Genomic DNA, 23575 nt, shown 5'->3' with positions numbered 1-23575 from the left:
GGGCAGAATCCCTTCTGCTGCCCTGCTGCCCACCCTGCTCTGGCTGCAGCCCAGCACCCAGCTGCCTGAGGGCTGCAGGAGACCACTGCTGGCTCCTGGGGAGCTGCTCAGCATCCAGCACCCCCAAGGCTCTTTCTTCACTGCAGCCCAGCACAGGGTGATACATTTGAGGTGCAGACATCAAGCCATACTCGGGGCGGGGCGGGGGGGGGAAGGCAATTTCCATCCTTGTTTTTATTGTAGCACTACCCTTTGGTAAGTTTGTTTCCCTGTTTAAAGTGCCTGGAAGCGATTAAAACGGAGTTGAAATTCAAGTACTGTAAAATGTACAGAGTCTAAGCACACAGACAAGAGACCAAAGGAAAGCTGCATAGTGAAAAGACCAGAGCAGAGCAGGCTGCTACATTCAGGATGCCATGGACTCAAGTATTCACAACACCAGCATTAAGGTTAATTAATGATCATTAGCCAGCTTCATACAGCAGGTCCAGCCCCGGGGCCGCTGGAAGTGCAGTGTCCTTGCCCCCACCAAAAGGGTGAAGCAGAAGTTGTGCTGCAGGGGATCTGCAGCAGCAGGTTGGGCTCCCCAGGCCCTCAGCTGGGAGGCAAGTTCTGACACTCAGCTTTGTCAGCACTCCCCAGAGCCAGGCCCTTGCCGGGCAGCTGTCTGCAGCCTGGAGAAGAGAAGGCTCCAGGGGGAGGGACCTCAGAGCTGCCTGCCAGAAGCTGAAGGGATCCTGCAGGGAGGCTGCAGAGAGACTTCTCCTGAGGGGGTCTGGAGTTAGGACCAGGGGGAGTGGTTTGGAGCTGAGGCAGAGCAGGGTTAGAGTGGAGCTGAGGCAGAAGTTCTTCAGTTTGAAGGTGGTGAGGCTCTGGCCCAGGCTGCCCAGGGAGGCTGTGGCTGCCTCCTGCCTGGGGGTGTTCCAGGCCAGGCTGGATGAGGCCTTGAGCAGCTGAGTCTAGCCAAGAGGTGTCCCTGGGCATGGAGGGGAGGTTGGAGCAGCTGAGCTCTGAGGTCCCTCCAATCTGAGCCATGATGTGGCCCTGGGCAGCCTGATCCAGCTGGAGATGTCCCTGCTCACTGCAAGGGGATTTGACTTCTTGAGGGTCCCTTCCAACCCAAAGCAACCTGTGGAGCTGCGCATTTCTGGTGGGAATTTCTGCTTCAGACCCTGTGGGAGAGCCTGGCTGAGAGGCTCCTGCTTTGTAAACCACTCCAGATGGTTTGGTTGTGTGAGGGAAGGGCGTCTTGGCTCAGTTCTGACCCCCAACCCCTCAACTGAATGGACACACACTGGCCACTGGGAGCAGCAAACCCTTCGGTAGCAGCCTTTGCATTTTCAGAGCATCTCTGTCTGGGATCCTTGCTGCTAGAAAGTGTTACTTGCAAATGGGTGTCGGGAGGAGTGCTGGGAATGATTGCAGGGGCTCAGCAGTCTGCAGCCTGGAGTAAGGAGGAAGTTGGGACTGGCATTTTCCCAGCTCCAGGAGGAGGAAGCAAAGTTCTGTTAGAAAGGCAGAAGATGTCCAAGTAGAAAGAGTTCTGTAAGAGGTGGTGAGGTTCTACAAAAGAACAGCAATGAGAACAGGGCAGGGCTGCACCTGGAGTACAAAACCAGCAGGAGTTGGGCTCCTGGCCTCTGAGCTCCCTTGGCTCTTCCCTGGAGCCCAGGAGGTTCCATGCTGCTACTCGAAGTGCTCCTAAGGTTTGCTAAGTCGCAGCAAGGCAGCAGCCTGCGTGAGGCCCCCCTGCAGCTGAGTCCAGAGCTTCTGGCTGGAGATGAATTGCTGGAGGCTAAGGTTTGATGGAGGGGATGCTGCAAGACCTCCTCATCACCAGCCTGACCTCGATGTCAGGGAGGGTTTTCTTCTTGGGGTGCAAGCAGCCCTCGTCGGTGGCTGCCAGGTGCAGGTCGAAGCGCAGCGACACTGACTTCTTCCTGAGCCGAGGGTTGTCCTTGAAGAAAGACCCTTCCCACTCCTTGATCACCTCATCCACCTTTTCTGTCCTGAAAGCACAAAGCAAATCTCTTCATGAGAAGAACCTTCTGCCTTCAGGACTGCTTTGAGGCTGTAGAGAGGAGTTGCACGTGGAGAGAAGCTGCAGCCAGAGGAGTGTGGGCAGCAGGGCAGCAGAGGGCATCCTGCCCCCTGGGCTCTCTGCTCTGCTGAGGCCTCACCTCCAAACCTGCCTCCAGTTCTGGTATCCAGACCTTCACAGGGTCCAGCTGGGAGCTCTCTCCTTGGTAATAGGTAAAAGGGAGGAGTCTCCAAAGGGCAGTGAGAGCAGCCAAGCCTGAATGTCTGTGCACAAACACACCCCAGGGAGACCTCACAAAACCTCTCTCTGCTCTCAGCCTTCAGCAGATGAATTATTCATAGTTTCATTCTTAACAGAAACTACAGATCCAAAGCTTCCCCAGGATATTGGTAGCTGAGGAAGTAAAATGCTAATGAAAAGGACTTCAGTGCATTGTTGAAAGCTGCCAAACCTTCAGGAGCTGGCACAGGAGCTGGCACAGGAGCTGCTGGGCTGAGAGAACAGATACCAGCCAAAGGCAGCCTGGAAGCTCCTGCCAGGCCAGGCCCTCATGGGGTGAGTTGTGTCTGAGGATGGAATATTGTGTCCAGTTCTGGGCCCTTCAGTTCAAGAAGAACCTCAGGGAGCCGCTTGGAAGAGTCCATCCCAGAGCCACAGAGCTGCTGAGGGCAGTGGAACAGCTCCCTGTGAGGAGCTGGGGCTGTTCAGCTTGGAGCAGAGCAGCCTGAGGGCTGCCCTCATGGCTGGGGATAAAGATGTGCAGGGCTGGAGCCAGGCTCTGCTCAGGGATGTCCAAGGCCAGCACAGGGGGCACTGGGTGCCAGCTGGAGCGGAGGAGGTGCCAGGGGAACAGAAGGGAAAGCTTTGTCCCTGTGAGGGTGCAGAGCCCTGGAGCAGGCTGCCCAGAGAGGTTGTGGATGTGTCCCAAACCCACCTGGATGTGTTCTGTGTGCCCTGCCCTGGCAGGGGCTTTGGGCTTGATGATCTCCCTTCCAACCCCTACCATTCTATGACTCAATCCCATGCGGCCTGGTGTTGAACATCACCCCCAGATCCACCTCAGCCCACGGCCCCTGCCCACCACTCCCTCTCCACTGCTGTTTTGTCAGAGCCATGTTTGCCTTACTGTACAGTGCCACGAGCTTCAGCACTTTCCTTCAAGACATTCCCATCCAGCACTGCTTGTTTTGTCAGCAGCTCCACCTTCTCAGCCCCCTTCTGCTCCTCCTTTGCACCACCTGGAAGAGACAAGGCAGACACAGCAGGGGTGCAGGGAGGGGAGGCTCAGGACACAGGACCTAGAGGTGGTTTTCCTCCTGCTGCCCTGGAAGAGGATCCTTGTGTGGTATCCAAGGATCTGCCCATAGTTAGGACCCTGCTGTGTGGCCCTGACCCCCCCAGGGGAGGGGGAAGGTGTCTGACAACTCACAGGCAGGCAGCACAAAGGTGATCTTGCTGGTGGTTGGCTTCTTGTCCTCCTTGGGGGCAGGGACGGAGCAGCCGAACCTATCAACAGCAGAATTACTGCAGTCAGCTCCTGGTGCTGAGCTCCTCCACCCCAGAACCTGTCTTAGGAGCAGCCCTGAGCAGTGTGGGAAGCATGGGAAGGTCTCTTTGCAGGAGCTGTTTGGTGGCACCGCTCATCCTGCGCGGCAGTGAAGGTCACTGCCGAGCTCTCTGCAAGCTCTGGGTTGTGTTCAGGCCACTCTGCGGTGTGCCTGGGGCAGGTCCTCAGGGCTGAGGTTCAGCTACACGAAGCCACTGCTGAGGAGCTGGGCTGTGATTTTGTCTAGTGTCTGCTGCCTGCGTTTGCAGCTCTGGTGAGGACTGCAGCGGGAGCTCTGACCTGGGAGGTGCCTCGGAGGCTCTACCAGGTACCTGCTCTCCTCTTGCTCCAGCAGGCTGCGGTAGGTGGCAATCTCCTCCTCCAGCTTCATCCTGGTGTTCAGCAGGATCTGGTGCTCTTGGAGCTGTTTCTCGATGCCTCTCCTGACTTCCAGGAGCTCTTTCTCCAAGCACTCAATCTCCCCTTCCAGGTTCTGCAGCTGCATGTGGTACTGCTGCTCCGTGGCACGCAGGGAGCGCTCCAGACCCTTTTCCTGTGGAATTTAAGCCACACAGGGGAGGGGAGGTGTAAAGGTGCAGGGTGCACTCCATGGCCAAGCTGAGGGTTTCACCTGGGAGTATCCTTTAGGAACAGGAGTAACCCTCTCAAGGTTTTGCTTTTCTGGTGAGCTCTGTACTGGTTGCAGGTGGGATGGGAGCCTGCAGCTGCCTGCAGTCCAGCAGTGCCCTGCTGGCACCTGGGTGACTCCCAGCTGAGCACAGAGCCTGCCTGCTCTCGAAGCTGCTCTCTGCTACCGCACCCAGGACTCCCCTGGCAGATTTTCTCATGGATTAACTGAGAATGGGGTCTGCATGCTCAGAAAAAGCTGCAAACGAGCTGGGAAGTGGTGATGGAGAAGGGCTGGGCGTGTGCTGAGGGGGCAGCATGCCAGCAGCTGCTTGGCAGGTGTGAGAGGTGCCAGCCTGAGTGGGTGGATCTGAACTGGGCTGGGTGCCTGCTGTGTGGGGGCTGCCAGCCTGCCTGCACAGCTCTGCTCCCGGGGGTGGGGGGGGAGGGGGCTGTGTTTCGCTGTGTGTGGGGCTGGGAAGCTGAACTGTCAACGGCTTACAGCAAGAAGAAAAGAGATTTACTTCTTCCAGGAGGTGTCCAGGTCCAGCTCCTGATGCTTACCACAGCGTGGAGAGATTCGATCTCGATCTGCATGTGGTGCCACTGCCGCCTGGCCTCACACAGCTCTGCTCTGGCTGCCTTCAGAGCTTCTGCATCTTTGTCCATTCTCTTAGTGGGAGCTTCTCCTGGCTGCAGGGGATGTGGCAAAGACAGCAGCGTCTAAAAACCTTCAAGCACCGGGACTCAGAATAGCTAAAAGCCTCCTTGGGTTCCCCCCTCCCCGAGCCGTGCGCATCTATGGCAGCCGACAGCGAGGAGTTAATGCCCCGGGAGCGTCCTGCTGGGCAGCACTTGGCCGCATCCTCAGCCCTCGGGACAAACGAACCCCTTGTACCGAGGCTTTGTTCACCTCCTGAGCAAGTGGGCTTCACTCCATGGACATCAGAGCAGTGCAGGCAGCTCAAGCAGTGGTGTTTATTTTATTCCAAACCCTGCCATCGTTCTGGGGGAGAAGCCAGGCTTGGCTCACCCAGAAGCGAACCCTCCACATCCTTCCCTTCCCCTGCTTTGCCTGGGTGCTGCAGGATTTTCGAGCAGCAGATGATCTCATCAGCCATCAGCTGCGTGGTGCCAGCCCCGAGATAAAGGTGGTTTAACTCTCCAGCAGACAGCTGCTGTGTGTCGCGGGGTCAGACACAGCTCAGCCAGGCTGCAGCAGGACCTGGCCTGGGGGGGTGGGGGGTGGGGTGGGGAAAATAAACCTCCTGGATTCCTGGAACCCCTCCAGCAGCACCAAGGTGATTTCCTCCCCTCAATTTCTTGCTGTCTGATGACCAAAACCAATCGTTTTGCTGCTTCATTTCCAGGTCCAGCTGGGGTTTGGAGCTGGGTTGAGTGTGTAAACCTGGGAGACCACTGGGGCAGTCTGTGCTGCTGGAGAGCAGAGCACAGCTCTGCTGCGTGAAGCACCGCCTGAAAAGGGGCAGTTTCCTTCCCCCTAGGTGCTGAAAATGGGAGCACTTCGGGTGTATAAATGGATCCCTCCTGCTGCCTTTGCTTTTCCTCTTTTCCTCCGGGATAACCCAAGGGAAGTTCCCAGGCTCCAGCGTCGGTCACCCTTCCTCAAATCACAGCAACATCCCTGCTGCAGGGCACGGGGACACATCCCGAGGCATGACCCAGCGCTCGGGCAGGGCGAATTCCATCCCCTCCCGGCATCCATCGCCCTCTCTCCCAGCTCCCGACCCCACGCAGTGCCGGGCAGAGCCCTTCCTTCCCCGCCGGGCAGAGCCCTTCCTTCCCCGCCGCGCCGCATGCAGAGGCTGATGCCCTACCTGGGGCGGGGGCCGTGGGGGCAGCGCTGCTCCTCACTCGGGCCGGTGCATGGCTGCTCAGCACCAGGCCTTTATCTGATCTCGGGCGAGGAGCGCTTCATGCTTTGCCTTGCTCTCAGCCAGCAGCCGGGACGGTGCCGTTCTCCTCCCATCCTCCACCTTGGCTTAACCCAGCCGCGGCGCTAGGATGTGCGGCTGCGGCAAGAGCTCCGCTGCCCGCAGTGAGGCTGAGGAGCACCGGCGGCTTTAAAGCTGCAGAGCCTCATTTCTGAGCAGGCAGCGGCTCCCGACCGCCCCTGGAAGCCTCTTTAATCAAGGCAAGGTCTGGCACTTGTGCGGCAGCCAAAGGAAGGAGCCTTCAGCGAGGTGCTGAAGGGATCGGTGCAGTGCATGCACCGGCGGCATGCTGGGGCTGCGCTGGGGCTGCGGGGGGGTGTCGGGTGGGGGGAGATAACCTCAGTGGGGTGCAGAGCACAACAGCAGCACAAATGGCAGCTGCACCCCGTGAGGTGCAGCCAGGGAGGGCAGTGGAGCAGCTTGCCAGCGGTGCTGGTGGCAGGGCCGCTGGGAGGTGCCCTCAGCATCAGTGGGGCAGGGCTGGAGAGGTTATTGAGAGACCTTATGGAATTTCCATCCTTGAAGGGTTGTGAGACTGGTGAGGCACAGCCCCAGGTGCTGACCTGATCTGGGGCTGGGGACTGTCCCTTCTGGAAGAAGGGCTGGGGTCCTGCACAGCCCCCAGCCAGCACCTCGCTGGCTCTGTGGCCAGGGACACAGGAGGAGAGGAAGCAGTGAAGCTGAAGGTGAAGGCTGCTTGTGTGCCTTGGGCAAGGGCTTTGGCTCCTCTCCTGCAGAGTGCTGCTGAATCCACCCTTCAAAGCCAGCTCCGTGCTGCACAGCAAAGGCCTGGTTTGCTCTGAAGGGGTCTCCAGTGGGGTCTGCTCACAGAGCACACAATGCCAGAGTCTTGTACCCTTCCTGACAGCTGCCAGGGAGGTTTAGAGACTCTGCTGGGCTGAGTTTCCTGCAGGTAAGTCCTGCAGGTAAGGATGTTTCTCTCCTGCTGTTCTCAGTCTTGTCACTAATGCAGCACAGCAGATACTTAGTGAAGAGGAATTCAGATTTCAGTAAGAAATCAGAATTCCCTCTCTGGGATGCACCCTCAGGCTGTGGATAAGAACAACCCTCAGGAACCTGAGGAGAAGAGCAGTGAGCTGTGGCAGGACACTGCTCTGCTAGGAGTCATAACCCTTGCAAGTCTCCTTGTGTGCAGAAGGATTCCTTGTGCCTGGCTCTGTCCCCTGGCACATGTCAAAGGCTGCTGTGTTCTGAGCTCATTTTTCTCAGCTGGCTGTTCTTCAGCTGACCTGGGCTGAGAGGAGGAAGCTTTGCTGCCCACAGCCTTTGCTACAACTGCCTTGATTGTTCCAGTCTGCTGCAGTCCTAACCCCGAACTGTTGGCAGTTCTCTTTTTCACTGCTGGGCTGAGAACTGCCCCAGAATGAAGCCCTGAGGACTCCCCCAGGCACAGATCAGATGCCACAGCTCAGAGCAGGCTGAACAGCAGCAGGAGGAGTCTGTGTGCCTGAGCAAGTGAGAACTCGAAGTGGAATTGAAAGCCTCCCCCTGCCTTGCCCTGCCACACTGATTGCCCAACCTGCTGCCAGCTCCCCGGCCCTCAGCACTCCTCCTGTTCACATCAGGTGGAGTCAGGGCTGTGGAGTGTCCAGAAGTGGTTTCAAAACACAGCTGAGATGAGGAATAAAGGGACACTGATAGCTGGAAGCTTGTTGAGTTCTTTTTATTAGCCAAGGGAAGTGGGAAAGGAGGTTAGAACAGCAAATTGTCTTCTCTGGTAATCACTGAACTAAAAGCACAGCTGAGTGCCTGGCGTGTGCAGCAGGCTCTGCTGGCTGATCATCTGCTCAGCAGAAGAGCTGCTGGGTGCCTGCAGAGAAGGAAAGCAACAGGTTTGTCCTGTGGGAAAGAAGCTCAGGGGGAAGCCAATCTCCTGGCATTTCACCCCAAAGAGGAGAGGATTCTGGCTTTGGGAGAGCATGGAGCAAAGGGATCCTCTGCAGGACCAGGCTGTGCTTCAGATCTTCTCTTCCACTTCCTTAACTTGGGAAGAAACAACTTTGCCATCTACCACCTCTTCAACTATTGTCTTGATCTTTCTGGTTTTGGTAGGATCTAAGCATCACAAAGAAAGAAAGAGGCAAACACTGATCAGAGTGTCAGCAGAGGCAGAGCAGAGCAGCAGCTGTGTAGGACCTGGGGACAGCCTTCTGCTTTCCAGCTGGCTTCCCCTTCTGCTGGGCTCCAGGCTGAGTTGGTTTATTTGTGAGCAAGACTTTAGAAACACAACCTGGGTGGGACCATGGAATTGTTTCAGTTGGAAGAGATCTCCAGGGTCATGGAGTCCAACCCTCAACCTCAGACCACTGATCCATGCCCCAAAGCAGAGATTAAACTGGGCAGACCAGGGCTCCAGTGAGTGCCAGCTTGCTGCCAGTGCAGGGAGCAAGTTCTAGGGCTGTGAGGGTGCCCAGTGAGGACATCTCACCCCTGGAGCTGTTTAAGACCAGGCTGAAGGAGGCTTTGAACAGCCTGGTCTAGTAGGAGGCTGCCCAGTGAAGCTGTGGACATCTCCTCCCTGGAAGTGTTTCAGAGCAGCCTGGCTGAGCCAGGTTTTACCTACCCTGAGAAGAGTCCAGGGATTGTGTTTGTGACTTGGACCCCATCAAGGATGAGCTTTCAAATGTGACTGCCTGTCCTGAGCTCCTAGAAGTGGATCAGAGAGAGGCAACGTTGGCCACTGCCAGCATCAGAAGTTCCCTTGCCAGGTCGGAGCTGGCAGCTGCTGAGCAGGGAGCTCCGTGCCCAGCCAGGGCAGAGCCGTGGCGGCAGAGCTGCTGCCTGAGCGCCGCTGCCAGCTGGGGAATGCTCTGCCCCTGCCTTGCCGGGCAGGGATTTGCAGCGGGGGCTGCGCCTGGAGGCCACTCACAGCAGTTCGCCGTCCAGCAGGCGCCGGTAGGTTTCGATCTCCATCTCCAGGCGGCTTTTGATGTCCAGCAGCTGCTGGTACTCCGCGTTCTGCCGCTCGGTGTCAGCCCGCACCTGGAACAGCTGCGACTCCAGGTTCCCGATCTGGAGCTGCATTTGCTGGAGCTGAGCACAGTAACCTCCTTCTGTCTCTGCCAAAGTGTCCTCCAGGGACTTTTTCTGTGGGAGAAGGACGTGAAACCATCTCTGGCTGAGGGAAAAACCTTCCTTACAGCGTGAATGAAATGGGCTGAGGGAGCAAGCAGAGCGCCTCTGCTGCCTGCTGGAGGCACCACCTGGGGAAGTGAATGTGACCAGAAGGGTTCTGCTTTGCAGTGCTGATTGCAGCCCAGTTCTCTCTATCTCTATCTCTATCTCTATCTCTATCTCTATCTCTATCTCTATCTCTATCTCTATCTCTATCTCTATCTCTATCTCTATCTCTATCTCTATCTCTATCTCTATCTCTATCTCTATCTCTATCTCTATCTCTATCTCTATCTCTATCTCTATCTCTATCTCTATCTCTATCTCTATCTCTATCTCTATCTCTATCTCTATCTCTATCTCTACCTCTTTGTCCCTATCCCTGTCCCTATCCCATCTCTTATCTCTGTCTCTCTCCCTCAGTGCTGCTGAGGAAGGAGCAGCCTGCAGGGTTGAGCAGCTGCCAATCTTCAATGCCCAGGGATGGGCAGAGGTCTAACAGCACTTGGGGTGCTGAGCAGCTCCCTGGGGACTCACCATGGCCAGCTGGGACTGCAGCTCGATCTCCAGGCTCTGCAGGGTCCGTTTCAGGTCTGTGATCTCGCTCTTGCCCGACTGCAGCTGCTCAGTGTGGGTGGAGATTTCCCTCTTCAGCTCCCCACTCTGAAAGGGCAGGGAAGGGCTCGGGGGTGAGTTTGCTGTTCCCAGTCCCTGCCTCACCTGGGCAGGAGCTTCCCACACTGGGGCTGCTGCCCCTGGCTGCTACCTTCTCGTTGAACCACGCTTCAGCCTCCCTGCGGTTCTGCTCGGCGATGACTTCGTACTGCCCCCTCATGTCGTTCAGGAGCTTGGTCAGGTCGGTCCCTGGAGCAGCATCCATCTCCACACTGACTTGGCCAACTGTGCTGCTCTGGATGCCCTGAAGCTCCTGCAGAGGTTGAAAAGAAAGGAAAGTTTCTGTTGATGAAAGGCAGAAAAAGCTCCACCCAAACCTCTCCCCTCCCTGGGCCGGGGGAAGGTTGGAAATGGATAATCTCTGAGGTCCCTTCCAACCCAACCCATTCTGTGAGTCTGGACACAGAAGGGACACAAATCCTGTCCCAGCAAGAGCCTGTGGCAGCTGTGTGCTTCCTTCACACCTCCACTCACTGAACTCAAAGGAGAGCAGCAGGCAAAGCAAACAGCCAAGGACCTCCTCTGGCAGAGGCGAGGGAACCCCCCGAGCCCGCAGTCCCATCTGCCTGGGGGGCAATCCCCCAAGGGCAGCCAGTACCTCCTCGTGGTTCTTCTTGAGGTAGGCCAGCTCCTCATTGAGGCTTTCAATCTGCATCTCCAGGTCAGCTCTGGTCAGGGTCAGCTCGTCCAGGACCCTCCTCAGGCCGTTGATGTCAGCCTCCACGCTCTGGTGCAGAGCCACCTCGTTCTCATACCTGGAGAGAGGGTCACGGAGCAGGACTCACTGTGTGGTTACTGAGGTCAGATGCAGGCTGCATCCGAAGAGCTTCTTCCTCAGCTCCACTCTAACCCTACTCTGCCTCAGCAAGCCTTGGCCTGTCTCCAGACACCCTCAGGGAAAGTCTCTCTGCAGCCTTCCTGCAGGATCCCTTCAGCTCCTGCCAGGCAGCTCTGAGGTCCCCCTGGAGCCTTCTCCTCTCCAGGCAGCACAGCCCCAGCTCCCTCAGCCTGTGCTCACAGCAGGGCTGCTGCAGCCCTTGCACAGCCTCACAACGACCTTAAAACACTGGATGAGGACAGAGATTCTTTTAGCTACAAAGGAAGTTTTTATCCTTCAAGTCTCAGGCAAAGCTTCCTGCAGCTTCCACTCACTTCAGCCTGAAGTCATCGGCAGCCAGCCTGGCGTTGTCCACCTGCAGGATGACTCTGGCATTGTCGATGGTGGCTGTGATGATCTGCAAGGCAAAGAGGCTTCAGGGAGTGCTGGTCTGCACCCACCCCACTCACCCCCATCCTACCATCCCAACCACCCCCTGCACCCCTCCCACTCACCCCCATCCTACCATCCCAGCCACCCCGATCCCAACCACCCCCATCCTACCATCCCCATCCCAACCACCCCCAGGCACCACTGCTGTTAGCTGGGCTCTGGTAGCCTCTCTTTGTCCCCTACTGTGGCCGTGCAGAGGGCAGGTCAGGGCTGCCCAGCCCCCTGCAGTGCTTCCCTACCCTGCTGCGCAGGTCCTCGATCACAGGGCAGAACTTGCTGTAGTCGTTGCCAGCCCCTGGCACGGCTGTGCCGGGGCCGTTCCTCTCGTACCACTCCCGGATCTTCCTCTCCAGCTCGGTGTTGGCATCCTCCAGGGACCTGACCTTGTCCAGGTAAGCAGCCAGGCGGTCGTTGAGGTTCTGCATGGTTTCCTTTTTGGAGCCAGAGAGGAGGCCTCCGTCCCCAGCACCGCCAGGGCCAAAGCCGCCTCCGAAGCCGGCGCCTGAGCTGCCGCCGAAGCCACTTCCTAACCCCCCGCCATAAGCGCTTCCTAAGCCACCTCCGTAGCCACCACCTAAACCACCACCAAAGCCTGCACCAAAGCCTGCACCAAAGCCTGCACCAAAGCCACTGCTCCCCAGGCCTCCCCCTGCGCTGCTGCTGAACCCTGAGCTGAAGCCGGAGCTGGAGCCAAGCACAGAAGCGGCACCGAAACCTCCGCCGGATCCAGCGCCAAACCCGAGGCCACTGCCACCGAAGCCTCCTCCTGCTCCTCCTCCCCCCCCAGACGTGGCCATTCTCAGGGACCCCCCTCCAAACCCACTGCGAGAGGACTGCCTGGAGCCCCCACTGGTGCGCACGGACAGGGCCATGGTGCCCACGGTGCCCAGGTGGGAGCTGTGGAACAGAGAGCAGAGAGCAGGGCAGGGGGAGCAGGGCTGAGGCTTTTATTGGGGCAGCTGCGGGTGGGGCAGCAGCAGCCCCACCTCCTCGGAAGATCTGCAGAGCTCTCCCCCTCTGCTGGCCAGGGGAAGTCCTGGCCAGAGCAGGTGGTCCCTGCCCATCGCAGCTGCCAAGGGGAGTGGAAACCTGGTGCCCTGCAGGTGTTAGCTGAGGGAAGGGAAGGGAAGGGGTGGGGTAGGGCAGGGCAGAGCCGGCAGGATAATGCTGGGCAGTGGAGCAGAAACATTTCTTCTGGGGCTGAAATCCTTCCTAAATCATTTCCCTGTCACCTCACATTCATCACCCTGCTGCCTGGGGCTGTGCTAGGAGCAGCCAGCCCAGAGAGCCCTTTGATGCCATCACTGCCAGTGTCACAAATGGATTTGTCTTCATCTTCCTTCTCTGGCATGAGCCTGTGCCAGCTGAGTGCTCCCTGGTCCTGTCAAAGCCAGAGAGCCAGAGTGGCTCAGGTGGGAAGGGAGCTCAGAGCTCAGCTGCTCCAACCTCCCCTCCATGCCCAGGGACAGCTCTCAGCTGGACTCAGCTGCTCAAGGCCTCATCCAGCCTGGCCCTGAACACCCCCAGGCAGGAGGCAGCCACAGCCTCCCTGGGCAGCCTGGGCCAGAGCCTCAGCAGCCTCACACTCAGCAACTTCTGCCTCAGCTCCACTCCAACTCTGCTCTGCCTCAGCTCCAAACCATTCCCTCTGGTCCTGTCTCCAGACCCCCTCAGGAGAAGTCTCTCTGCAGCCTTCCTGCAGGATCCCTTCAGCTCCTGGCAGCAGCTCTGAGGTCCCCCTGGAGCCTTCTCCTCTGCAGGCTGCACAGCCCCAGCTCCCTCAGCCTGTGCTCCCAGCAGAGCTGCTGCAGCCCTTGGAGCATCTTTCTCTACCCTTCCCCAACCACTTCAAGCCTTCTGCCCCACACCCAAACCTTCTGCCCCAGCACTCAGCATTTTCCTCTTGGCAAGACCAACACCACCCCAGGCCTCTTCCTTTTGAAGTGCCACTTGGCCACTCTGATACCTGCTGCAGATAAGCAGCTGCCAAGGGCACTAATCCTCTGCTCTGGGCTGTGACTCACTGTGCCAGGCTGCCAATGCACTTTGACAGAAAGGCTTCACTCAGACCTTTGATCTGTGCTCAGAGCACATTTCTGCCCCAAAAAGCAGCCTGGGAGCAGATAAATTAGAAATGAATCCCTTCCAGTTGACAAATCCCATGATAGAATTAAGCCAGGACAAAGAGGGGGAAAGGGGAAAAAAAAAGGGAGAAAAATTTGTGCTGTTTACCAAAACGACTTCAAAAGAAAACTTCTTGGTGCTGCAGAGCTCCCAGGCCCCAACCTGCTCCAGCTGCAAAGAGCTGGGCCTGACCTTTAGCTTCCTGCTACCAGGCACAGGCAGAGCCCTGCAGCTGGGTCAGGCCAAGCCCAGCACAGAGCCAGGCTGGGTGCAGAGGGTTGAGAGCAGCTCTGGAGAAAGAGCCTTGGGGGTGCTGGGTGCTGAGCAGCTCCCCAGGAGCCAGCAGTGGTCTCCTGCAGCCCTCAGGCAGCTGGGTGCTGGGCTGCAGCCAGAGCAGGGTGGGCAGAGGGCAGCAGAGGGGATTCTGCCCCCTGGGCTCTGCTCTGCTCAGACCTCACCTCCAATCCTGCCTGCAGCTCTGCTGTCCCCAGCAGGAGGAGGACTCAGAGCTGCTGGAGAGAGTCCAGAGGAGGCCACAGAGATGCTCCAAGGGCTGGAGCAGCTCTGCTGTGAGCACAGGCTGAGGGAGCTGGGATCCTTTTCCTTTTCAGTGTGTTGGGAGTGAGAGGGAGCTCAGGGCTCCAGCTCCTGTCTGCCTGGGGAGCAGCCACGCTTTGGCACAGAGCAGTTTGGTTCCTTTTCACCAAGTCACTCTGCAAGAAACCCAAACCTCTCCAGCTTTGTAATCCACTGACTTTTATTAGCACTTCCTCCCCCCAAACCAGAGCCAAATGACCCCCAAAGATTGGACACTTTGGTGCTTTTGGACCCTGCTGCCTGGCAGGAGACCCAGATGAGACTCTTCCTGAGGTGTAGGTCTGGCAGCAGCTGCAGGGAGCTCAGGGCCAGCTCCTCTCTCCTTACACCTTCTCTTCAATCTCTCTGACCTCAGAGGAGACAACTTTGCCATCCACCACCTCCTCGACGATGGTTTTGATCTTCTTGACTTTACTTGACTCTGGTAAGGAGAAGCAAGAGGGAGTTGGTGAAGTGTCCCTGCCAGAGGAGCAGGACTGCAGAGCCAGCACAAACCTCCAGCCCCAAAGCCCAGCAACCTTTGCACTGCACTGGAAACTTTTTGCCAGGGATGCCAAAGGATCTCTTTCAACCCAGGGATGCTCTCTAGGAGCCTCAGCTCCCTGTGCAGTCAGCAGGGCAGAGCAGATGCTGCTGCAGAGGGTCCTTCAAGCGTCCTCTGTCCTTCTCCTGGCCCTCTGAGGGGGCTGTGGCTTTCCTTCGGGCACCTGAAGCACAGGCATGGAGCCAGGCTTTGTGCAGCCCCCTCGGGGGCTCTGCTCACGCAGGTGATTGCCCTCCTGCTGCTAACTTACTTGCTCTGGGGTAGTTTTGTTTCGTGCAGGCTGCCACAGGCTGAGGCAGCTGCTGCCACTCACCTTTCTCTGCCTCTGCCAATTCCACCTCGATGTGGCTGCACAAAGAACAGATGGAAACAGATCAGTGATGGCTCTGGGGAGACAGCCTGGCACAGGATGGTGGCAGCAGAGTGCCCCTGCCCCAGGCCACTGGGCAGCAGAGTGCCCCTGCCCCAAGCCAGCTGGGCTGCGGCAGAGGTTAACCTGCCAGCTCCCAGGGGCACAGGCAGCGCTGGGCAGGGGGGCTGCCGGCGCACAGCCCCAGGGGGGTGGGGGAGGTGTCCTCACCCGATGTCCTCCCCCTCCAGCAGCCGCCGGTACGTGGCGATCTCCAGCTCCAGGCGCGTCTTGGCGTCCAGCAGCAGGCTGTGCTGGCTGCCCTGCGCCTCCAGCTCCGCCCGCAGCTGCCGCAGCTGCGCCTCCAGGCTGCCGATCGTGTCCTGGATCTGCGCCAGCTGGTAGCTGTAACGAGCCTCGACCTCGGCCAGGGAGCCCTCCAGGGACCTTTTCTGCAGGGGGTGGACAGAGCAAGGGGGCGCTCAGAAGGGGAGATCAGAGCGGGGAGGGGGCAGAAGGACAGAGCAGGGAGAGGGGGATGGACAGAGCAGGGAGGGGGCAGAAGGACAGAACAGGGAGGGGACAGAAGGACAGAGCAGGGAGGGGGCAGAAGGACAGAGCAGGGAGAGGGCAGAAGGACAGAGCAGGGAGGGGGCAGATGGACAGAGCAGGGAGGGGACAGAAGGACAGAGCAGGGAGGGGGGGATGGACAGAGCAGGAAGGGGGGGATGGACAGAGCAGGGAGGGGGCAGATGGACAGAGCAGGGAGGGGGCAGATGGACAGAACAGGGAGGGAGCAGAAGGTCAGAGCAGGGAGGGGGCAGAAGGTCAGAGCAGGGAGGGGGCAGATGGACAGAGCAGGGAGGGGACAGAAGGACAGAGCAGGGAGGGGGCAGATGGACAGAGCAGAGAGGGGGCAGATGGACAGAGCAGGGAGAGGGCAGAAGGACGGAGCAGGGAGGTCTCAGCCATTCCCTCCTCTGGGGCTGCAGGGTCTCTCTGGGTCTCTGGGGGGCTGTGGAGCTGCCTCCTGCCCAACCCTTTTCAAGCCCCCTGGATCCTTTACCATGCCGAGGGTGGACTGCAGCTCCAGCTCCAGGCTCTGGAAGATCTGCCTCCGCTCTGTCACCTCTTTCCTCTGGACCTGCAGCTGCTCCACGTTGATGGCTACCTCCTGGTTCAGCTCTTCAGTCTGCAGGGCACAGCAGGAGGGGCTGTGAGCTGCAGCTGGGCACAGCTGAGCTCCTTGCTGACCTCTCACTGGACCTCACCTGCTTGTCAAAGCGTTCCTTGGCTTCCTGGCGGTTCTTCTCTGCCAGCTCCTCGTACTGTGTCCTCATCTTCTCCATGATGCTTGCAAGGTCCACAGCTGGAGCAGCATCCACCTCAACACTGACCGAGCCTCCCACCTGCTTGTGCAGCCGGGTGACCTCCTGCAGCAGAGAGCATCGATTAGCATCGGCAATCCTGCGGGCTGAGCACTGGGAGCAGATCAAAGCCTACAGGCACAGGAGTGGTGCTTCGACAGCACCTCAGGGCAAGGCGACCTTAACCACCTGGGAAACGCTGCTCAGTGCCCCTCGGGCCGCGGCAGGGCTTGGAGGGGACCTGAGCTTCGAACATCTCCCTCAGTTTGCAGCAATCAAAGCTTCATCACAGAGAAACACAGAGGGGGAAGGTGAAATCCCTAGGGCCAGCTCTGTGGGGGGAGTGTAGGTGACCACCTCTCTGGTCCTGTGGGGTAGCAGCTCCTAGGAGCTGTTGGAGTAGCCCAGAGGAGGCTACAAAGATGATCCCAGGGCTGCAGCAGCTCTGCTGTGAGCACAGGCTGAGGGAGCTGGGGCGGTGCAGCCTGGAGGGGAGAAGGCTCCAGGGGGACCTCAGAGCTGCCTGCGAGGACCTGGAGGGATCCTGCAGGAAGGCTGCAGAGAAACTTTCCCTGAGGGTATCTGGAGCCAGGCCCAGGGGGAATGGTTTGGGGCTGAGGCAGAGCAGGGTTAGGTGAGAGGTGTCCCTGCCCCTGCACAGCAGCCCCAGCTCCTCTTACCACCAGCAGAGACCAGAGAGTGTCCCAGCTGGGCAGCCATGCTCTGGGCCATGCCTGCATCCCTGCCTGGCTCTCAGTGGTTAGAACAGAGCCAGAGCTGCCTTCAGAGGTGAGCTATGACAGGAGCCTGCACTTCCAGGAGCTGCTCTGGAGCTGGGTCCCTCCCTGCGGGAGGTCTTTTGGATTAGGCAGGAAGGTTCCCTTAGCCCCAGCGAGGCTGAGTCTGTGCCTGCTGCCAGCCCCCCCTGGCCCTGGCTCCCTCACCTCCTCGTGGCTCCTCTTGAGGAAGATGAGCTCCTCCTTCATGCTCTCAATCTGAGACTCCAGGTCAGCCGTGGTGAGGGTCAGGTCGTCTCTCACCCGCAGCAGGCCGCTGATGTCGCTCTCCACACTCTGCCTGAGCAGCAGCTCGTTCTCGAACCTGGGGAGGGAGCCTGGGCTTGGCACCCTGCAGAGCCTGCCTGCAAGGCTGGCACCCTGCACCAGCTGCAGCCTCGGCTCTGAAATCCCTTGCTTAAGCCTGGGGACTCTCAGCTCTCAGCTCCATCCCTTGGGGACTCTCAGCTCTCAGCGCCATCCGTTAGGGACTCTCAGCTCCATCCCTTAGTGACTCTCAGCTCCATCCCTTGGGCACTCTCAGCTCCATCCCTTGGGGACTCTCAGCTCCATCCCTTAGGGACTCTCAGCTCTCAGCTCCATCCCTTAGTGACTCTCAGCTCCATCCCTTGGGGACTCTCAGCTCCATCCCTTAGGGACTCTCAGCTCCATCACTTGGGGACTCTCAGCTCTCAGCTCCATCCCTTAGTGACTCTCAGCTCCATCCCTTGGGGACTCTCAGCTCTCAGCTCCATCCCTTGGGGACTCTCAGCTCTCAGCTCCATCTCTTGGGGACTCTCTGCTCCATCCCTTGGGGACTCTCAGCTCTCAGCTCCATCTCTTGGGGACTCTCAGCTCCATCTCTTGGGGACTCAGCTACATCCCTTAGGGACTCTCTGCTCCATCCCTTGGGGACTCTCAGCTCTCAGCTCCATCCCTTAGTGACTCTCAGCTCCATCCCTTAGCGACTCTCAGCTCCATCCCTTGGGGACTCTCAGCTCCATCCCTTAGGGACTCTCAGATCCATCCCTTAGGGACTCTCAGCTCCATCCCTTGGGGACTCTCAGCTCTCAGCTCCATCCCTTGGGGACTCTCTGCTCCCATCTTTGGCACCAAGAACAAGGACCTTGCAGGGTGAAAGAGGAGCATGGAAGAGGCTCCATGGAACAACCCTGGGACTCACTTCAGCCTGAAGTCATCAGCAGCCAGCTTGGCATTGTCGATCTGCAGGACCAGCCGTGCATTGTCCAGCTGTGCAGCACTGATCTGTAAAGGGATGGTTGAGAAGTGAGAGCTCTCTGTGCCCAAATGCACTTTGGAGCCACTTCTGGAGACTGATTCTGCAGCTGGGCTTCACCTCACTGCACTTCAGCTGCCCACTGGTCAGCCAGGCTTGAGCTGAGTGCCCTTGGAAGGGCACAGAAGGAATCAGGGCAGAAGGAAGAGGATACAATGGGGTGGAAGCCCTCAGGGGGTTCTGCTTCTGCAGGCTGGGAGATGGAACTGGTGAAAAGTGAGAGGGGAAAGGCTGAAGGAAGCTCACTGGAAACAGCAGGAGGCAGAGATAAGAGCTGCTGGCTGTGGAGATCTGCTTGGTTCAGCTCTTGGTACTCATCTGACAAACACTGAGCTCCACAGATGCTAAGCTGTCATTGAATATGCAAATTGCCAGCGGTGCTTTCACTAATTGGGGCTGCCCAAGGCAGAGATCAGAGAGGTTTCCATGCCTGAGCCACCTCAGCAGCTGTGCAGACCATGGCCAGGCTGCCTGTGGCCCAGGGGCAGCTCTGGGTCCTCTTAGCTGAGGCCACTGCAGTGTGGGGAAGTGCTGGGGAGGGACTCCTGACAAAGGCAGGGAGTGACAGGACTGGGGCTGGTGGCTTCAGACTGGAAGAAGCTGGACCTAGATTGGACAGCAGGAAGAAATTCTTCCTGGAACAGGCTGCCCAGAGAAGCTGTGGAGGCTCCAAGCCTGGAAGTGCTCCAAGCCAGGCTGGATGGGACCTCGAGGTCCTGGGGAAGCCGAAGGTGTCCCCGCCAGGGGCTTGGAGTTGGATGAGCCTTAAGGTCCCTTTCCCACCCCACCCATTCCATGCCTCTGTGATCTGCCTGCCGGGGCCTGCAGCTCCTGGGGGTGCAGGTGGCTCTCTGGGGGTGCAGGTGGCTCTCTGGGGCCTTACCTGGCTTTGGAGCTCCTCAATGGTTTTGAAGTAGGGGCTGTGGTCCTGCCTCACCCCCAGGCTGTTCTTCTCGTACCACTCCGTGATCTGCCTCTCCAGCAGGGAGTTTGCCTTCTCCAGGGAGCGCACCCTCTCCAGGTAGGAGGCCAGGCGGTCGTTGAGGTTCTGCATGGTGGATTTCTCGGTGCCAGCCAGCAGCACATCGCTGCCAGTGATGCTGAGCTGGAGGCTGCCCGCCAGGCCCTGCCGGGAGCCGCTGGAGATCCGCGTGCCGGAGCCGCCGGCGCCGCCGTACACGCTGGGCGCTGGCACCTTCTGCACCGACACTCTCCTGGAGACCAGGCTGGCGGCGCTGGACTGCTGCTGGGGGCCTGTGCCCAGCTGGGTGCTGCGGATGGAGAAGGCCATTGGTGCTCTCTGGCTTCTGAGGCGAGCAGCTGGGTCTGCGGAGCCGCTGGAGCGAGGAGCGAGGAGCGGGACCTGCTCCGGGGCCAGCTTTATACTGCGCCCCGAGGAGGAAGAGCAATGGTCACAAACCCCACCTCTGTTGACACACCATCTGCTGTCAGCACAAAGAGCAGGCAGCAGGCTGCCCCTCCACCCCCTCCCCCTGCAGAGCCAGGGGCTGTTCAGCTGCTCCTCTCTGCTGCGGCAGAGCTGCTTCGCTTGATTTCCATTTGCAACAAAGGAGCAAAGACAAAGCCACCTCTGAGCCAGCTGCAGCCCCTGCCCCGAAGCCCTGCAGCCCTTGGGAAGAAGCCTGCAGGTTCTTAGCCCCAGGAGAGCAGGCTCAATGAAGTGTTGATCATTGCAAGCAGGTCTCTGCTTCTGCTGAGCAGGCAATGGCCTGGGCCCCCGGGCAGCGTGGGGCAGGGGATGGAGCAGCGTGGGGCAGGGGCTGGGGCAGCGTGGGGCAGGGGATGGAGCAGAGTGGGGCAGGGGATGGGGCAGCGTGGGGCAGGGGATGGGGCAGCATGGGGCAGGGGATGGAGCAATGTGGGGTAGGGGATGGAGCAGCGTGGGGCAGGGAATGGAGCAGTGTGGGGCAGGGGATGGAGCAGCCTGGGGCAGGGGATGGGGCAGGGTGGGGCAGGGGATGGAGCAGCGTGGGGCAGGGGATGGAGCAGCCTGGGGTAGGGGATGGAGCAGAGTGGGGCAGGGGATGGGGCAGCGTGGGGCAGGGGATGGGGCAATGTGGGACAGGGGGTTGGTGGTTGAGAAGCAGCCCTGGTGTGAGTTCAGTTTCAAGTTACAGAGTCACTGGCAGGTGAACCCTTGCTGGCATCAGCTGGGCTGAATGTGAACCCATCTCGATCAGGAGCTGTCACCAGCTGAACTCCAGCTTGGAACTGGGTTAAAAGGCAGCAGAAAAGGGATTGCTGTGTGCAGAGACTCAAGAGCAGGAGCTCTGGGAGACTTCATTGCCTCTTTTGTTTCATCCATGAGGTGCTGAGCTCCAGAGGTGCTGAGCTCAAGCTTCCCTCATGGCTATCTCCCAGCCCTCCTGTGTGGCTGGAGGGGAAGCTGGAGCAGTGCCCTCCTGCTTGGCCTGTGCCCCAGACAGGGAGTGCCCCCTGAGGAGTGCCCCAGACAAGGAGTGCCCCCTGAGGAGTGCCCCTGCTCCCCTGCTGCTGCCTTCCTTCAGCAGCTGCTGTGTTCAGCACTTGGGAAACCAAACAGCTTCCTTCTGGTGGCTCTGGTGGATGCCTTTGGCACAGCAAAGGCAGCTGGAGAATGGAGAGCTGCTGGTGGGGGCTGCAGGGGGCCAGGAGCAGCTGTGCAGTGGGGCAGAGCTGGAGCACCTTGGGCACTGGACTGGCAGCACTGCAGTGCATTATTGATGGGCAGGGAGGACAGGTAGCAGAAATTGCTTTGTCAGTGCCAACAGCTGCTGTGCACACTGAGCTCCAGCCTGGGGCAAGGCAGGGGGGAGACTCGGGGCTTTGGTGGCTCTCAGCTGGGCATGGGGAGGATCTGCAGGCTGCTGAGGACACCTAAGCTGGGATCTGCTCCTGGAGCCAAGCTCCTGTGCTGCAGATGGGGCTCAGCAGTGTGGGGGCCGAGGCAAGGAGTCAGCCTGTCTGGAAGTCCTCCAGAGGCTAGGGAAGGGCAGGGCAGCCTGGGAGGATGCTGCCCGTTGTCTTTGGACCTTGGACTCCTTTGGGTGTAGCTGATAATGGAATGCATTTATGACAGCTGGAGCCAAAGTCTCCTCATATCAGCTGGCCTGTGGCTGCAGAGCCTCAGGGTGGGTTCTTGGTTCACTGAGGGCATGCAGGCTGAGTAAGAGGGGAAAGGTGCAGAGCTTGCACCTCTCAGGCTGTATGAGATCCCCTGCAGCTCCAGCCCGGGCTCTGTGTCACTGCCCAGAGCTCTGCCAGCATTGGGTCATCCTCTGCCTCAGGAGCAAACATCCTGCTTTGCCTTCTCAGTGTTTACCAGAAGCTGTTTCCTTGTTCTCTTGATGGGCTCCTTCCTAACCCTCCCCTGGAGGGTCTGTAACAGAGCAAGTGGCAGAGGCTGGTTGTGAGCTGCTGTGTGTGCCTGGGACTGCAGGACGATGCCAACCAGCACAGGGTGCTGCTCCCCCTGCTCCCCAGCCATGGGCAAGCAGCCCTCAGAGCTCAAGGGGAGAGCCACTCCCAGCTGTCTGCAGGTGGAACAGGGGCTGAAAGGAAGTCTGAGCTCAGCCTTCAGTGGGGACCCATTCCAGGAGTGGAGTCCAGCAGCCACTTGCTGGTCCCTGTGGCTGTGGTGCCAAAACCCAGCCCGGATTTGGTGTTGGGAGGATTTGAACCTGAAAGATCTCTTACAGCACAGCCCTGGGAGGGCTTCTGCTGCACAAAGGGCACTGAGGGAAGAGGGATTCCTTGGTCAAGAGTCAGTCAATAGTTGCTGTAGATGTGAGCCAGCAGCAGGCTGTAAATGAAGATATTCCTGACCCAGTGCCAGGAAAAATCCCCAGGGCCATTCCCCACCCTGAGAGCAAACTGCCTGCACCTGGAGCCTGCTGGCTCCAGCCAGTGCAGATGGGCTGTGAGCAGCAGCAGCCAGGAGACAGCTCCAGCTGATGGCCTCAGCTCCAGCTGATGGCCCCAGCTCCAGCCCTGCACCTTTCATAGTTTCATAGTTTCATTCAGGGTTGGAAGGGACCACAAGGATCAGCTAGTTCCAACCCCCCTGCCATGGGCAGGGACACCCCACACTAGATCAGCCTGGCCAGAGCCTCATCCAGCCTGGGCTTAAACACCCCCAGGGACGGGGCCTCGACCACCTCCCTGGACAACACATTCCAGGGTCTCACCACTCTCATGGTGAAGAACCTCCTCCTCACATCCAGCCTGAATCTCCCCACCTCCAGCTTCATTCCATTCCCCCTAGTCCTAGCACTACCTGAGATCCTGAGCAGTCCCTCCCCAGCCTTCCTGGAGCCCCCTTCAGATACTGGAAGGCCACAATGAGGTCACCTCGGAGCCTTCTCTTCTCCAGACTGAACAGCCCCAACTCCTTCAGTCTGTCCTCACAGGAGAGGTGCTCCAGCCCTCTGCTCATCCTTGTGGCCCTGCTCTGGACACCTTCCAGCACCTCCACATCCCTCTTGTAATAGGGGCTCCAGAACTGGAGGCAGTACTCCAGGTGGGGTCTCCCCAGAGCTGAGCAGAGGGGGAGAATCACCTCCCTTGCCCTGCTGGCCACACTTCTCCTGATGCAGCCCAGGATCTGATTGGCTTTGCAGGCTGCAAGTGCACACTGAGAGCTCCTGGTGAGCTTTTTGTCCACCAGCACCCCCAAGTCTCTCTCCTCAGGGCTACTTTCCAGCCAGTCCCTGCCCAGCCTGCATTTGTGCCTGGGATTGCCTCGACCCAGCTGCAGGACCCTGCACTTGCTCTTATTGAACTTCATGAGGTTGGCTTGTGCCCACCTCTCCAGCCTGTCAAGGTCCCTCTGGATGGCCTCCCTTCCCTCCAGCGTGTCTGCTGCACCACACAGCTTGGTGTCATCAGCAAACTTGCTGAGGGTGCACTCAGTGCCACTGTCCATGGCACCCACAAAGATGTTGAACAAGACAGGTCCCAGAACTGATCCCTGAGGGACTCCGCTTGTCCCTGGCCTCCACTGGGACATGGAGCCATTGACAGCCACTCTTTGGGTGAGGCCATCAAACCAGTTCCTTATCCATCTAGTGGTCACCCATCACACCCATGTGTCACCAGTTTGGAGACCAGGATGTGGTGTGGGACAGTGTTGAAGGCTTTGCTCAGGTCCAGGTAAATGACATCAGTTGCTCTCCCCTCATCTATTAATTTTGTCACCTGCTCATAGAAGGCCACCAGGTTGGTCAGGCAGGATTTGCCCTTGGCAAAGCCATGCTGACTGTTCCAAATCACC

At 58.8% G+C, this 23575-nt stretch overlaps 3 protein-coding genes across 3 annotated transcripts; all 3 read right to left on the bottom strand.

The window, feature by feature from the left end:
- Positions 1-219: 219 nt before the first annotated feature.
- KRT222 (keratin 222) lies at positions 220-6258 on the bottom strand. The gene is made up of 6 exons (XM_068166951.1): positions 6053-6258; positions 4779-4907; positions 3920-4140; positions 3471-3547; positions 3168-3279; positions 220-2009 (listed from the first exon to the last, which is right to left on the bottom strand). Exons 2-6 carry the CDS (start codon positions 4881-4883, stop codon positions 1796-1798), a joined length of 729 nt encoding a protein of 242 aa, XP_068023052.1. The 5' UTR covers positions 4884-4907; positions 6053-6258; the 3' UTR covers positions 220-1795.
- A 1585-nt stretch (positions 6259-7843) lies between these two features.
- On the bottom strand, positions 7844-12149 carry LOC137455832 (keratin, type I cytoskeletal 12-like). The gene is made up of 8 exons (XM_068166948.1): positions 11489-12149; positions 11132-11214; positions 10578-10734; positions 10071-10232; positions 9842-9967; positions 9060-9277; positions 8754-8836; positions 7844-8245 (listed from the first exon to the last, which is right to left on the bottom strand). Exons 1-8 carry the CDS (start codon positions 12119-12121, stop codon positions 8148-8150), a joined length of 1560 nt encoding a protein of 519 aa, XP_068023049.1. The 5' UTR covers positions 12122-12149; the 3' UTR covers positions 7844-8147.
- Positions 12150-14112: 1963 nt separating this feature from the next.
- On the bottom strand, positions 14113-19645 carry LOC137455834 (keratin, type I cytoskeletal 20-like). The gene is made up of 8 exons (XM_068166950.1): positions 19187-19645; positions 18190-18272; positions 17175-17331; positions 16135-16296; positions 15930-16055; positions 15095-15315; positions 14828-14862; positions 14113-14391 (listed from the first exon to the last, which is right to left on the bottom strand). The coding sequence occupies exons 1-8, from the start codon at positions 19592-19594 to the stop codon at positions 14294-14296; spliced, it is 1290 nt and encodes a 429-aa protein (XP_068023051.1). The 5' UTR covers positions 19595-19645; the 3' UTR covers positions 14113-14293.
- Positions 19646-23575: the final 3930 nt, after the last annotated feature.

The sequence above is a fragment of the Melanerpes formicivorus genome, unplaced genomic scaffold (assembly GCF_026170545.1).
Source record: "Melanerpes formicivorus ecotype bairdi unplaced genomic scaffold, bMelFor1.0.p_v2 SCAF_112, whole genome shotgun sequence".
NCBI lineage: Eukaryota > Metazoa > Chordata > Aves > Piciformes > Picidae > Melanerpes > Melanerpes formicivorus.
Note: the sequence above shows the minus strand (reverse complement) of the source record. Positions and strands in the feature narration are given on the sequence as shown.